Source organism: Oryzias latipes, chromosome 8 (assembly GCF_053564925.1).
Source record: "Oryzias latipes strain Hd-rR chromosome 8, Olatipes_Hd-rR_3.1".
In the NCBI taxonomy this organism is placed as follows: domain Eukaryota; kingdom Metazoa; phylum Chordata; class Actinopteri; order Beloniformes; family Adrianichthyidae; genus Oryzias; species Oryzias latipes.
This window is the reverse complement of record NC_136244.1, coordinates 22,462,632-22,477,339: the sequence shown is the minus strand read 5'-3', so window position 1 is coordinate 22,477,339 and position 14,708 is coordinate 22,462,632. Positions and strand designations below refer to the sequence as shown.

The 14,708-nt window shown below is 39.8% G+C and overlaps 1 protein-coding gene across 4 annotated transcripts; it reads right to left on the bottom strand.

The window, feature by feature from the left end:
* Positions 1-1,586: 1,586 nt before the first annotated feature.
* Positions 1,587-12,955, bottom strand: tlk2 (tousled-like kinase 2). 4 transcript variants are annotated; one of them, XM_011477924.4, is made up of 21 exons: positions 12,814-12,955; positions 11,108-11,190; positions 9,746-9,823; positions 9,601-9,670; positions 9,475-9,518; positions 9,194-9,292; positions 7,680-7,781; positions 7,408-7,500; positions 7,120-7,230; positions 6,902-7,038; positions 6,101-6,253; positions 5,927-5,993; positions 5,736-5,833; positions 5,542-5,623; positions 5,031-5,122; positions 4,851-4,940; positions 4,603-4,772; positions 4,329-4,467; positions 4,054-4,165; positions 3,807-3,914; positions 1,587-3,018 (listed from the first exon to the last, which is right to left on the bottom strand). In XM_011477924.4, the coding sequence occupies exons 2-21, from the start codon at positions 11,186-11,188 to the stop codon at positions 2,845-2,847; spliced, it is 2,100 nt and encodes a 699-aa protein (XP_011476226.1). In that variant the 5' UTR covers positions 11,189-11,190; positions 12,814-12,955; the 3' UTR covers positions 1,587-2,844. The 4 variants fall into 4 exon arrangements, with proteins under 4 accessions (XP_011476226.1, XP_011476225.1, XP_078807928.1 ...); XM_011477923.3 differs by having other exon boundaries at positions 12,207-12,954; XM_078951802.1 differs by lacking the exon at positions 9,194-9,292 and having other exon boundaries at positions 12,814-12,949.
* Between the last annotated feature and the right edge of the window lie 1,753 nt (positions 12,956-14,708).

Here is a 14,708-nt window from a genome sequence, read left to right as displayed (position 1 = left end):
TGTACTTAAGTATTTTTCTTGTTCTGCAAAGTTTTGGAGTTGCAGAAACCTTTCTGTACACAAGGTTGGTCATTTTTTACTCAAATCAATCATTTTAAAAGTTAATAGCAAAACAAATGAGAAACAATAATTTGTATTTTTGTCTGCCTGTTTCTTTGAATTCAATCAATAAATCCAACATTGCATACAGTATTAACTGTTATGTAACCCTTTTTTTACCATCATTAGATTCATTGTGACTACATTTTGAGTAATATTTGGAAATCCCCTGCGTAACAACTCCCAGATTTTAACATTTTTATTTGGTTAAATGTCCTGTCTTTAGAAGGAATCAAAAGGGAAGACTACAGAGCTAACAAGGGGGAAGAATGGTATTTATGAAATTCTAAACATGCCCAAATAAACTGCTAAATTAAAGTTTATAAAGTTTTAAAGAGGGCAATTTTCTTAAATCCCATTGAAATAAACACCAATTGAGTCTTTTTTTCTTTGTGATCCACAAAAACAAAACAAAAAAGTCATTTCCTGAGAGAACTCATTAAAGTTTATGACAGTATGCTCATCTGTTGAGGTCAAATTTTAAGTTAAAAGTTGAACAGACCAAAAAAATGCCTTAAATAAAATGACTTTTTGAATCACTGTTGAGCAAAAGTTGACTTAAAGGATGTTTTTTGTAATCTTCGGTATAAATTGAGCCGTTTTCAAAAAAAATTAAGATTATGCAAACGTAACTTATAAAAAGACAATATCAGGAAAAGAAGACCAGGTTAAAAAAAATGTAAAGTTTTAGCTTTTTTTTAATGATCTGGTAGCTGTTCAGAACTGGACTGAGCTGTGAATTGCAGTCTAACAGGATGCAAAGGTCACATCTGCCTGCAGGGTGCCCAATGAAGCGTCTCTGCAATCTGCAGCTTCACTGTCCAGCCTACGTGACAACAAAGGTGCAGAAGTAGAGCAACAAAAAGAACTTCATCTTGTCTGTAGTCAAGATGAAGTTCAATTGGTTTCATAACTATACTAACCATTTGCTTGGAACTGGCAAAAAATACTTCTTATTGGGATGTATAACATTCAATTTGAAGTAATTCTCTAACAGAATTTCTGGCTCATTTTGCTAATTTTTGAATGCTTTTGTAGAACTTGTTTTTAGGTTTTTGATGTCTTATGAGACTTCTTGTCAAGTAAAAAACTTGCTGCATGGACAGAACATTTTATGACTTTTCTTTTTAAAATGAGTGTTCTTCTATGTTTAGGCTCTTTCTGTAGTGATGAGAGGATCGTTTAGTGTTTCAAACAACCTAATAAGAGTTCTATTTCTTAATTTGAAAATGATATATACACTAATGTAGCTACTGTGCACTATTTAAAACCATCTTCATTTTTAAGCAGCATATAAAGAGGTCAAGGTAATCTTTATAAATTTCTTTAGTATCCTTGTCCTAAAAACTGCAGAACTCTAAAAATACCAGCGTACACTAAATCATTCGTTTGAGGAGAAAATTCATTGTTAAGGTCAATCAAACTCCACGTTGAACAGCAAAAATATTTTGGTGTGGAAAAACCCATCTCAGGATACACAGCGCTCATTTCAAGCACTTTCTTGAATATATTTGTATTTGATTTACGGGCAGTGAAACCAAATATATAAAGAAAAGGAAAAAAAAAAGAACTGCCAAGCACAAACAAAATGCTTATGAATACATTTTCAGCTCTGCTGTAAATTGAAAACATTCGCAGAAATCTGATGAAAAAAACAAACAAAAAAACAGCCAAACAAAAGCACAGAAAAACAAACGCACTTTAACCAAAAGCATTTAATGGTTCATGTGACTTTCTGCTAAGGCCCATTGTCCCCAGAACAGTATTATAAGGTAAACCAGTCCCTTGCATTTTATTGGCCAAAACTAAATTCAAACATACCTAAATAAATATGTATTTTTATGAAAAGGGGGGGAAGGGGGGGGGGTCAGTAAAACAAGGAGAATTCTAATGAAAGGCAACTTGAAAACAACACTTTCCTCCATAGACTGTTAAAACTCAACAGTTGTTTTGTTTTTTTGAAATGACAAAAAGGGTAATTACCCAGCAGCCTCCACTCCATGTCAAGTATAACAACTCTAAAAGCATTCATTATAAAAACAGAGGTGGAACACTGCCACCAGCTGGAAGTTCAAAGCTTTGGTCACAGGAGTTTAGATGCGGGAGGAAAGACGAGAAAAAGCCGAACTTTTGTCCCTCATCCACTCAAACTGTACAGGTCTGGAGTTTAAGCTAACCTTTCCAGAACAGTGAGCTGGATCACACAGTGCCGTTAGTACTTCACCAGACTGGCTACGCCGTCCGCTTCAGGGAGATGAAGAACACGCTTGAGCTTGGGAAGGTCCGTCCAGAATGGCTCATGCACGGAAGTTTAAGAGAGTGAATGAAAATGACACTTTCCAGTCTTTTCTGTCTGACCATGTAGGATCAGCTTTTTTTTTCTTCATATTAATCTCTCTTTTTTTAGCAGAATAATCGGACACAAGAAAACCGCACTTTTCATTAACACAGTGGCAAAACTCCGCCCTTTTGCTGAGAGTCCTCCAGGTTTTGACCTCCCCCCACTCCCTCCCACCACGCCACCCGTCACAGAAGCAGGATATGTGGGGCTGGGATGGACTTCAGAGGCGATCGTCCTCAACCCCTTCCATGACTTCTCGCCACTCCTCAACGCCATCTGACCAGCTCCCAACTGAGCTCTTAACAGTAAGGTGGGACGCTATTAGGAGGGGGGGGGGATAGTACGATGTCTCCCCCACCCCACCCAACCCTTTCAAACGGTCGAGTCACATTAGAGGTGCGGGCTCAGTTTGAGGAGCTGTTGTTGGAGGAGCTGGATGTGGAAGCCACCGCCATGCCAGCGCCGCCCGAGGACGCCACTGACTTGCGTATGTGAGGCATTAGGAAGGGGTCACTGGCCAGTTGATGCACATCGATGCGGTCCTCCTTACGGTACACTAAACAACGCCTTATAAAGGCCTGGAGAAGACAGACAGGACAAGAGTTACTAAAAAGACTTTTTCATAGTTAAGTAAGTATTTTAAACATTTATCATGCAAGGGCATAAGACAGTAACACTAGAAGAGAACACGAAAGCTCCGCTTGGGAGTTGCTCAGCGTCCAGTTTCAATGTTAAGTCATTGTACCGACTCAGAGGTCCAGCGACACATTTGGCGCCTCAGGCACAGCAGACGAGCAGCAGCGCCTTTTGGATGTCACAATGCTTCCACAGTTCAAATATCTGAATTTTGGCAAAGAATTGGCAACAACCAGCCAGGGACTCAGCTGATCAGCAGGTGGAGTCCCAAACCAAACATGGAGGAGAAGCTGTTCATTCTGCTCCTGAAATGTATGATTTTTTCTTATTTGTATCAAGAAAATAAGACGTTTCTTTAATTTTATCCTTATTTCAGCGTTTTCCCTTTTCGGACTGATGCGTGACAGCAAGTCATAAAACTGGGTCACAGAGAGACTGAAGTACCGCTGAAAGCGGACGTCATTCAGTAGATGGTGAGATGAAGAATCTATGAAGGATCTCATGAGCCCAGACATGATGACAAATGTTTTTGTAGACCTCTTAAAAATAAATGAACCTGATCTGGATACATCCTCTGTGTCTTCCATGCATATGAAATATACAGTCAATGCTTGCATGCTGAAAACCTTTGACAGTAGCTCCTCCCACACAGGGCAGCATTGGTTTGGTCGGAATGGAGCATGAAGGCTTTAAAAAAAATAAAAAATAAAAAGGTGTTAGAGGAGAATACCTTAGCTTCAGGAGTGACTACAGGTTTAGGGGGGAACTGAACATCCGTTGCCTTAAGAATTGTGTTCTCCTGCAGGATGTCCTGCTGGGACTGGTTGTGGCCAAAAGGCTAGAAAAGGAAAAGGAAAAATGACTTTATGGAAAATTTAGTGACCAACATTTATAGTCAAATGTCCTTTTAAAAAAACTTCTTTAAAAGAAAAAATGTCTTAATCAGGTTTTTACAGCACATTTATCCAGACACTCACCTTGCGACCATACAAACACTGGTAGAAAATGACCCCCACAGACCAAACATCAACCTTGTTGGAGATTTTTGGTGGCTCTTTGCCAACTACAAAACACTCCGGAGGCAAGTACCTGAAGAAAACAAGAGGGAAGATCCCACATTAAATGAAATTACAAACTCCTTTTTGTATTTGCTTGCTCATAGGGTAAGGCTCAGTTTTTATGTGCCATGAGTTCACAGTATTAATCATTTATTTAAACAAAGTTTGTCTACAAAAAGGGAGACAAAACACACCAGTAGGTTCCTGCTCCCTGTGACGTCAGCTCCATCCCATCCACAGCGTTGTAGCTGTCGTCGTCCATGATCTTCGAAAGGCCAAAGTCAGTGATCTTAATCTCCCCGCAGGCAGTGCCGTTCACGAGCAGGATGTTCCCTGAAAACAGAGAGGACAGGCTTTACGATGGGACACTTAATCATCCTCTGGGAAATAAACAATAGTCAAAAAGATGGGTCAGATGTACCCTAACGAGATCAAAGATGATCAGACACGTGCAGTATCAAATCTTACCAGGTTTAAGGTCATAGTGGATTATGGGTGGCCTGATCTCATTGAGGTACTTCAGAGCGTTGACTATCTGCATGATGATGGAGCGTCCCTCTTTTTCCGACATGAGCTTGTGCTGCTTCAGGTAGAAATCCAGATCATTGCCCTCGCAGTACTCCAGGACGGTGCAGAACCTTCTCCAAAACAAGCAGACATTAACTGTTAAAGAGACATCCGCTCAACTTCCTTCCACAGGTCTTGAAGAGACTTACGAGTCAGTGTCGAGTGAAAAGTAGTCATAGAGTTTAACTATTCGCGGGTGGTCCAGCTCTTTATGGATTCTATATTCTCTGCACGCATGTCTGAAGAAAAACAAAACATTTATTGAACTTGTAAATACTCTACAGATAAAGAGCAGTGAATAGGATTGAACACATCTTTGTAAGACTCACTTGTGATAATTTTCCTTCTTCTCATCCCTCCAGTTCTTGTTTAACTGGTGGATTTTAACTGCAACATACCTTTGCTCTGTTAAGTCAAAAGCCTGAAAAACAAAAGCTTCTGTTAGATCAGATGAAAGCTTTGGACAGTTTTCTTTCAGCTACATCTGCAGAATTCTGCCACGCATTAAAACGCTCCGTTGCTAAATCATTTTTACTGAAATGACAGCTGATTCTTGCATCTGACATTTTGGTTCAGTCCTTCATTTCTTTTTAACATCCACATGTTACACAATAGTAGTTACGCAAACAGAGCACTGACACTACAATCGGTTTGCCAGCTGAACAACCTTATCTGTTGTACGCCAAACATTTCTGGCATTATTTACAAGAAACATTCATGCCTCAAAAGAAGGAACAATGACTCATTTGGCAAAACTTTCAAAACATGTAAGCCAACAAAATAGTCCGACCTATGGAATAAAAAAAATGATAATGTACTGAAATAGAAATACAATCTCACCTTGTACACTTCACTGAAGCCCCCTCGACCGAGTAAATGCAGCAGCAGATATCTGTCATTTAGCGTTGGGTGATCTTTAAATCTGAGCGAGAGGAAAAATGGATGTCAGTTTTTGTTGCAAAGAGTTGAATAAAAAGTCAAAGTAAAAAGCCAAAAACATTCATTTAGATGTTCATTAATTATGTGGTTCTTACTGGGAATTATCCTCGTTGTGGATCCTTTTCAGCTCACGTATGTGAAGATTACGCACTCGCTCCAACCTCTCCAGCTCTGCCTGAATCTCTGCCTCCTCCTGCAAACATTTGGAAACAGATGTTAGAAAAACGGAAAAACTTCATTACCGACAAGCATAAAAAAAACAAACAAAAAAAACAATCCCTCTCACCTTTTTCAGATACCCTAGTCTCAGTTTAAAGATCTCCTCCTGTTCATGATACTCTGCCTGGGATAATCTGTAAAAAAAACAAACCAGCCCAGCTAAGTGAAACAGAAATGATTGATTCGAACAATGGAGACATAAAATGTATCAAGAGAAGGTGAATAAAAAAATGTATAGTACGTTTCGCTTTCAGCTCCATTCGTCTTGCTCTTGCGTTTGTTTTGCTCCAGGCTTGGCGGTGGAGTCTGGGCCATAGAGGGAGGTTTCCGTTTGGCTAGAAGCTTCCGCTGCCTTTCAATGTCCTCTCGCTGAGAGTTAATCCTCTCCTGTTGTCTGGAAAGAACAGCACATTGTTGAAAGTAATTTTTATTTCATATGTGGGTCTGTTCTTCCATGAACTCACAGTCTGATCTTAGAGAAATGCCTTCACTTTATTTAACACACCCACTTTAAAGACCCACTCCAATGAAAATGATGTTTTTAACATGTTGTTGTAGTCATTTTATGATGATGGAAGACATATATGGAGAAAATTGAGTTCAAAATTGCACTTCTGGGTATTTTTTTTATTCAAATTGTGTATAAAAAAAAAGAGCAGACACAAAAAATGCTTGAAAAAAAAAAAAGCTGGGCAGACAACAAGTTCCCTCTTCTGCAGTGTGGAGAGGGATTGGGGGGTGGGGGGTCCGGACCAAAGTCAAAAATCGGAGGTAAATTTCGGATGATGCAGGTTTTTATTTTGGCCAAAATGGCTTAATCATAATCAGAAGACCACTGGGAACGCTTTGAATTTTTTCAAAAGAAGATGAGAATAGGTCTTTAAAGAAAAATCCTATTTTTTTTTTTTTTTTTTTTTAGATGATAGGTTCGATAGCAAAGATAACATTTTTTTTCATAACTTTAACATTTTTACCTCCTAACATTTTAAATAAAATTGAAAGGAATAGTCACAACAGTTAATCACATAAAAGGCAGACTCACTTGATAAGGTTTTGGAAGGCGTATCCATCTGTCCACTGTTCAGTGAAAGACGCTCCATGTCTTACTGTAGTGAAGTGTCCCAGTCGAAGCCTATCCTGCATGCTCTTATCCCGACATGCCATCTTCTCCTGTTTGGACTTATGAGCAAAAAAAGAATACGCCCGTCATATTAGATCCAACAATACACCTTGGAATATCCCATTTGAAGGTTAACGCACCTTTTCGATGAGGAGCTTCTTGGACATAGTCACGCATTTATTTAAACGCTCCTTATACCTCTCTAACATCTTCTGCTGTTCGTCAATTTGTCTTCTGAGATCACAGTTTGCCTGCAGCGAAGCATTCAAACAAGCAGGAAAATATTAATCAAAGCCAACATATAGAAGAAAAAAAACAAGTGTGTGCTTTCACATGCCTTAAAAATAAAAAAAATACCAAAATAACACACTAGTGAACACATTCATGAAAGAACTGAAAAGGCGTGCAGAGTAGCCAAAAATTAGTACCCTCAGCAAATCGTCTATTCGACCCTCCTTCTTCTCCAGGTCTGAGTTCTTGTTGTTCTCCAGTGCGGTTAGTTTCTCTATAGTTAGATCAGACTACAGAGATAGTTTGCAAGATCAGTTGGTTAAAATCATTCAGCATTCTTGACAAAAACAGTGAGACAGTAGTATTTCTGCATCGCCGGATGCTGTAATTTGCTGTTTTATCCGCCAATGTTGACTATTTTTATAACTATATTATTTAAACCATCAACCAGAAATCCTGATGTGTGTACCTGTGTGGCTTTGTGGAGCATATGGAGAGAAATGGGCTTCACTGAACACGAGGAGAGCTCAGCGTTGATAGAGCCAAGAGAAGACGGGCTTCCCTGCTGAACCTGGAAGCAAGAAACATTGATGCAACAAACACTTTTCACTTTCGGAGGGAGACTCAGGGCTTGAATTTCTGCTCACATGAATGATTTATTAAGACCGGGTTAGGCTCAAAACATTATACTAACCTAGGAAAGAGTAAACTGTGAGCAGCTGCTTTTAAATAGGGAAACAAAAAAAAAGATTCTTCGAAATTCATCATAGCCAGGACTTTCTGAGGTTCACCATGTGAAAGTGTCATAAAACTAGCGGCAACAAAAATCTTTTTGCTGCTTCCTCACATGCAGTGCATGAGCAAAATCACTGCAGCAGGATCCAAAACATGTTAATAGATAAAAACACGACCATAAATCAATATCCTATCTACAATGTAAGCAATCCATCACATTAGGTTCACCATTACTTCAGTTTTAGAGCCACATATTAAGGTGGCAAATCACATCAACAAATCACTTAACGCAAAAACGTGGACAAAAAAAAAAGAAAAAATCACAACAAAGCAAAACGATTAATAAAAAACAACAACAAAAGATTTTATAAATCACAACAAAATTCTACAAATCAAAATGTTATAAACATTTTTCCAAAAAGTCCTTTTTCCATAAATCAAAATGAAACGTTACGCAGGGAACAGGTAGGTATTTTGGGACATCACTGATTGAATGTTAAGACAGAGAGCAGAGGGATGATTGGCCTGAACTGCTGTAAAGAGTTGATTGAACATTTGCATTGGCCAGAAGCTTAAAGAAATATCTTCTGTCAGAAGATAGCGCCGTCCCAATTTACTTCAGACTTAATAGGTGAACAAACGTCATCATCCAATCAGTGATGTCCCATAATAGCAACCTTTTCTGGATTCTTATTTTGATTCATTTTTTTAACATTTTACTTTGATTTCTGAAAACTACTTTTGTCTTCCAAAATGTTCCTTTATAATTTGCTTCATTTTTTTGGGAATTGGGTTTGATTTATGTTTGAAATTCTGAAATTTTGTTTTGATTTGTAACGTGTAATGTTATTATAGTATTATTTATTTTGCTTTTAATTGTCAGGACCTTGCAGTCAAGGGCCACTGTGAAATAAGATGATGGAGTTTATTTTAAAGTTTCAAATTGATCTTCTTTTCTACACAAATTCTGGTTTTGGTGAACCCTTCAGATCTCTGAAAATGAAAGAAACTGACAGCACAACAGGCTGAAATGACACCAAGTTGGAAACAAACTTGATATAAAACTAGAATTCCAACTTCTCCAACATGAAAAATGCAGTTTTCTCATCAAGCAACCAAACTTCACCTTTTGAATGTGTTTAATAACGGACACCAGAAAAAAAGAACAAAATGAAGGTAAAAAGGATAAAAGATTTTTAAAAAAAACATCAAAAGGTCTGGGAAACATGAAAGAGCAAACATGCTCACCGCAACAGGAGGGTTGGACAGAGAGTGTTGAGGGGAAGAGCGGACCACTGGTGGTATCCCCCTGGCAGGACTGGTACCAGGACCGCTACCTCCCGCAAACTGACAGACCGACAGAGAAGAACAAGATCGAAGAAAGAAAGGAGGAAAGCCGATTAATGGAAAACACCAAGATGGGTGAGAGAGGATATTAGAAATCAGGTTATTTGGACGATGGTGAAGCATTTTAGATGACATAAGGACAACACAAGGCGGCTAAAGAGTTCAGCTTTTCTGCAACCTACCTCAAAATAATCACTAATTTTATGTCCTCTTCCTCCTGCTTTACCTATAAACCAAAAAGGAGCGCAAAAGCTTTGAAAAAAATGTGACTAATTTGGAGACAGATGAAAAGAATTAAATGTTCTTACTTTGACTGCCATCAAAGTGGTCCGCTTTGCGTTTTCGCACTCTCTGCTCATTCACCTTTTTCTCCGGAGTCTGTAAGAAATCCGTGCAAATTGACCAAATGCATTTTCGAGTGACACGTCTTATCAGTACGTGATGGAGACTCACCTCCAGTTCTTTGTCACTGAGTGAGCCGACACTGCACAGACTCTGGTTAGATGACTCATTTTGACTCTGACTTGAGCCCTGTTTAAAAAAAAAAAAAAAAAGGATTAGAGCAAAATGACAAATAAATTCCTAAAAAGAAAAATTTCTAGAAAGAACATGACTCTAGGTTTACATGACAGTGGAGGACAAACTCTTAAAGCAGGACAAACGAGGTGAGGAAATGTAGAGGTTTGGCTCAAACATCACAATTAGCTTTCCATTAAAAGGTAAATCCGCATTAGTGCTAATGCCAGCCCACGAGATGATGCATGTCAATCAAATGAACAGCATCACAATTCAGCAAGTAGTGTCCAACAGGAAAGAGATAGTTATTTATTCAGGGCACACCAGCGCTCTCTTACTGAACCCTCCTAAAATGGCTGAACATTAGGCATGCTGCTGAGGATGTATTCCTCCCTCTGTCTGTCACCTTTAGATAATGTCATCCTTTTTTCTTTTCATTCACTGTGGGGCTGCTCATTTTTCCTACTCTTAAGGACGACAGTAAAAAAAAAGGTTTGCGGTAAGAATCTGAGCTTGGTTTTAAGCTCCCAACCTCCACAAAATAAATAAATAATTAAATGCACTTTCCATCTATTTAGACCCCAGCTTTTCCTGCAAAAAAAAAAAAAAAAAACACAACAACAAAACACCACAGTTCTTTTTGTGCCTCATCAGGGATAGAAGAAATAGACACACAAGAAACTTCTCAGATACAACAAATAGCTTTTAGACCACCACACATTTTCCACAATTTCCTCACAAACTTTGCCTTCACTACCCCCTCCCCATACGATAATACAGGGTGATAGTTGGATCATGCATTTGCAAAAGCCACCATCTTCTCTGCAGCAGGCAGCAGCCATGCCATGCTCTGGGTTCTGCCTATGGCTGGCACAGGGCCCACTCCTGGCACCGACTCTTGCTCCCTGACTGCTCCAAGATCACCTTTCAATCAGGGTGCTCCGCCGACTAACCAAGAGAGGGGATCAAAGAGTGACCGATGCCTCCAACATGAAATATTTCTGCCTTCACTCCTTGCACTTCCTGCCACCCATGATGTCCCTTGTCTGTGGCCCTTTTGGCAGGCAACATTACATGCATATACAACCCCTACATCATGAGCCAGGAAGAGTCATTCCAGCCAAAAACACGCGGCTCAACCTTCTCCAGAGACAGACAAAGAAAACAAGTGAAGCCAAACTGTCTAAGGCCAAAAAGGCAAAGTGATGGGAGAAACAAAGGAAAGACATTCCTGAAAAATGTTCTCCCATCCTTATTAAGAAGTGCTCCACCTTGCACCACATGGAATCTGACACACACCTTGGCTACACCGACCCCAGTAAAGCGAGCCTCCAACAGCTCCTGCCGCCGGGGGTCCAGGCTGTGCAGTTCTTCCATCATGGCTGCAGAGAGACAAGAACACAGATTAAGGAAGGCACTGAAGAGCCTGGAATATTCAGATGGGAGTGAGGGATCACTGTTTCAAAAGACAGTGGTGCTGATGAGTCACGGCTGTTTTTAGCTATATGGATGTGGAAAATTCCTGTTCTGAGTCATCAATAAGCTTGACAATGTTTTACAGCGTTATTTATGTCCACTAGGAACCAGCTATGTGACACAGGTTACTTAATAAACTAGCAAAATTCTGTGAATACTGAGCAAAACTGGAACACACAATTAAATATTCATTTGTGGCAGTAGTACAGATGTGTAGTCACTGCTAGAGAAAACTATGGTATCAATCAAACAGTAGATGATGTTTTGGACCTTAAGGCCTTATTTATGACATTGTAGTTTGAAATTGCAAATAATTTAGGGGTTTGTAAGTAAAATTCCGTAAGATTAGATGCTAAAGTGGACAATTAGTGAAAGTTTCACAGGTAAAATTACACGCCCAAAAAAATACTCGTCTGTGTGAAGAACTGTGGCTTCTAAATATGAATTTAACGGTATATGACCACTTTCATCCAAATATACGCCCTTAATTGTACTGGTAAATGGTGTCTTATTTTAAACCCATTATACAGTGAAGCCAAATAAACATAAATTGAAAAAATAGCTCAGAAAACGAGCTAACAAGCCATCGGAAAACGGCCAGAACCTAGCGTAGCTGGTCACTCATCGCTAACGATTAGCTAGTTACGTCCGAGTAAAATTCGTGTAAATAAAGCCTTAAAACATACACAATTATGATTATCTATATATATTTGAAAATCAAATTGTACTTGCAAAAAATTAATCATAATTTAGGCTAATAAAAGTGTTTAATTTTAGCCTGGAGAGCAGGCAACGAGTTAGCGTTTACCCACGAGAAGCATCTTTCTTGCCAGGTACTCGAGCTACGACATCTGGAATCACCGTAGCGATAAACTTTCCAAAACGGTTTATTTTTCCTCTGACAATGTAACCAAATACTCACTGTAATGCAATCTTTTCCTCGGTCCTGCGAAATGCTCGCCCCTGAAACCGTCTGTTGTTTTAACCGGTGCTCGGCAGACCCTCCCAGGCAAGGCCGCATGCAGCCGCGTCCTTGCGTGCTAATTGTTAACGATTGAGAGACAGGACGCGAGCTGAGTAGCTCAAGGGGGACGACGGAGGATTCCCTCCGAGGCCTCGAGTATCCCAAAGTCGATTTTTCTGCGGTCCTCAGGCGAGGATGTCCATCACATCCTCGTCCCTGGACTATAACGTGCCTTACTCTGCTTTCTCGCTCCTCACAATGGCGACCCTGGAGAATCGGCGTTTTCCAGCAGGTAATGTCTTTAGGCTAGCGTTAGTTACCCCCTATCGTTATCTTCCCTTAGTGGTGCGCTGAAATTAGGGTCCTTTTTTTTTTTTTTTTAGCTTGATCAAAACTAATTCCGGGACACACTTCACTTCACGCGCGCCGGGAAGAAATAATCTGTTTTCCGAAGCGTTTTCAGATGAATCCGGATCGATTTGGTTCGGTTCCCGTGTTTTTGCAATGTAAACAATAATCAGTTAAATCTCAGGTTTTTCTCGTGAGACGGTTCAAGTATTTTCACCTTAGTCCAGTCCACGCCTGTCCCAAAAATCTTTGACCGGACCACCAATAGAAATTCCCAGTCAACACAATCCAGTAGATTAGCGCCCACCCAGTCAACCCCCAGTGACAGATTATCGCCACAAAGTTAGCATTCTATTATGTTTCTATGCATCTCAGTGCACTTATTTATAATGCAAACACGTGTGCTTTCTAAGAATCTCATAAATTCTGATTTAAATAATCTAAGAGGGGATTTTTCAACATTTTAAATTCTAAATCTTGTTTCCAAAACTTGAATCAAATTGAATATCTCAGAAACCTTTACATTTTAAGTGTATTGATTAATACAATTTTATGTTTTATTTATTTATAAACAGACAAATCAAAATTTGAAGGCTAAACTTTTTTTTAAATTAACATTTTCACATAGTGAAACTTTTTTTTCACAGTTTATTTTATTAAAGGGGGCAAATCTGTTTGCTTATGACTCTCTGGTAAATATGTATATTTCTTTTTTTGCCATACATAGATCCACTCCAATGAAAATGGTGGTTTTGGTGTTTTTAACAAATACATGGTAACATGTATTTTCTCGTATAAAAAGAAAATTAGGATTAAAATTGCACTGGAGGGTTTTATTTCCAATTAAAAAAAATGCTGTTGGAAAAATCCTGTTGCAGTGACGTAGCTGCTGCAGGCCACAAGCTCCCTGCTCCGCTCAATTTTGATGCATCAACTTCCTGACAAATAGATCTATGCTCACCATTTTTGTTGCTCCTGTATTGTTACGTTGGGGTATGAGGGGCTGTAAGTTAGCAGGAGAGCGTGTAAACAAAGGCATGATGGGAAATGAGGGAAAGCTTACACGGTGTCAAAAAACTTGCTCACAACTCGGTGGTTAATTACTGCTGCTCTGCAGAAACGTATAAAAAGATGATTGGAGTAGGACTCTAAACCTGAGGATGCTCCACTGCTGTAGTTCCTGCAGACTAGATGTGCAGTTGCCCAACTGATGTCTTCCTGCAATCTCACTTTGGAAAGTGTTTGTCCAAACTCCAACTTTCTCCTCAGCATCAACTGGACATCCACAGATATACCACACTCACATTAAATACATCAATGCCCCAACGTGTTGTCACATGCATGGCTCAGTTGTAGGACTGGCACTGGGAAACCAGAGTTTGATACCCAGGGGGTGCGATGAGCTTCATCCAGTGTGGGTCCTTAGGCAAGACCCTTTACGCTACTGCCTAACTATGTGGATACAACGTGGCCCATGTCTGGGTCTCCCTGTTTATTTTATCCTCATCCCAGATAAAATACAGGGTTGTGTTGGGAACCACACCACCTGTTCGAATATGTGAAAGCTGATTTGATATATCCCTGAAGGGATATGTTGAAAGGGGACCACTATAGTCCTAACGTGAACCGGCTTATTTACAGAGCAGTCGTCTTAACAACACTTCTTTACAGCTGCGAAACCTGGACCACCTACAGAAGACATGAGAAACTTCTCCAGCAGTTCCATCTCCGCTGTCTCCGAAATATCCTTAAAATTCGCTGGCTTGATCGAATCACAAACACTGAGGTCCTGTGAAAAATCCAGTGATTTTCCACAACACTCCTGACCCTGTGAGGCTGGAATGACCATGTTTTTGTGACAGTTTGAAGGCAGCATCACCTGAGGATTTGTTTATCTTAAGGTTCAGTTGTACCTTGTCAGATTCAAATAGATTAATCCTAATTCTGCTATTGTCAGATGCTTAATTCATTTTCTACCGTTTTGCCCCTGTTGGGGTCATGGTGCTGCCGGAGCCTATCCCAGCCACTTGTGGGCGGAGGCAGGGGACACCCTGGACTGTTCGCCAGTCTGTCGCAGGGCCACAATCACACACACATTCACTCTCACACCTA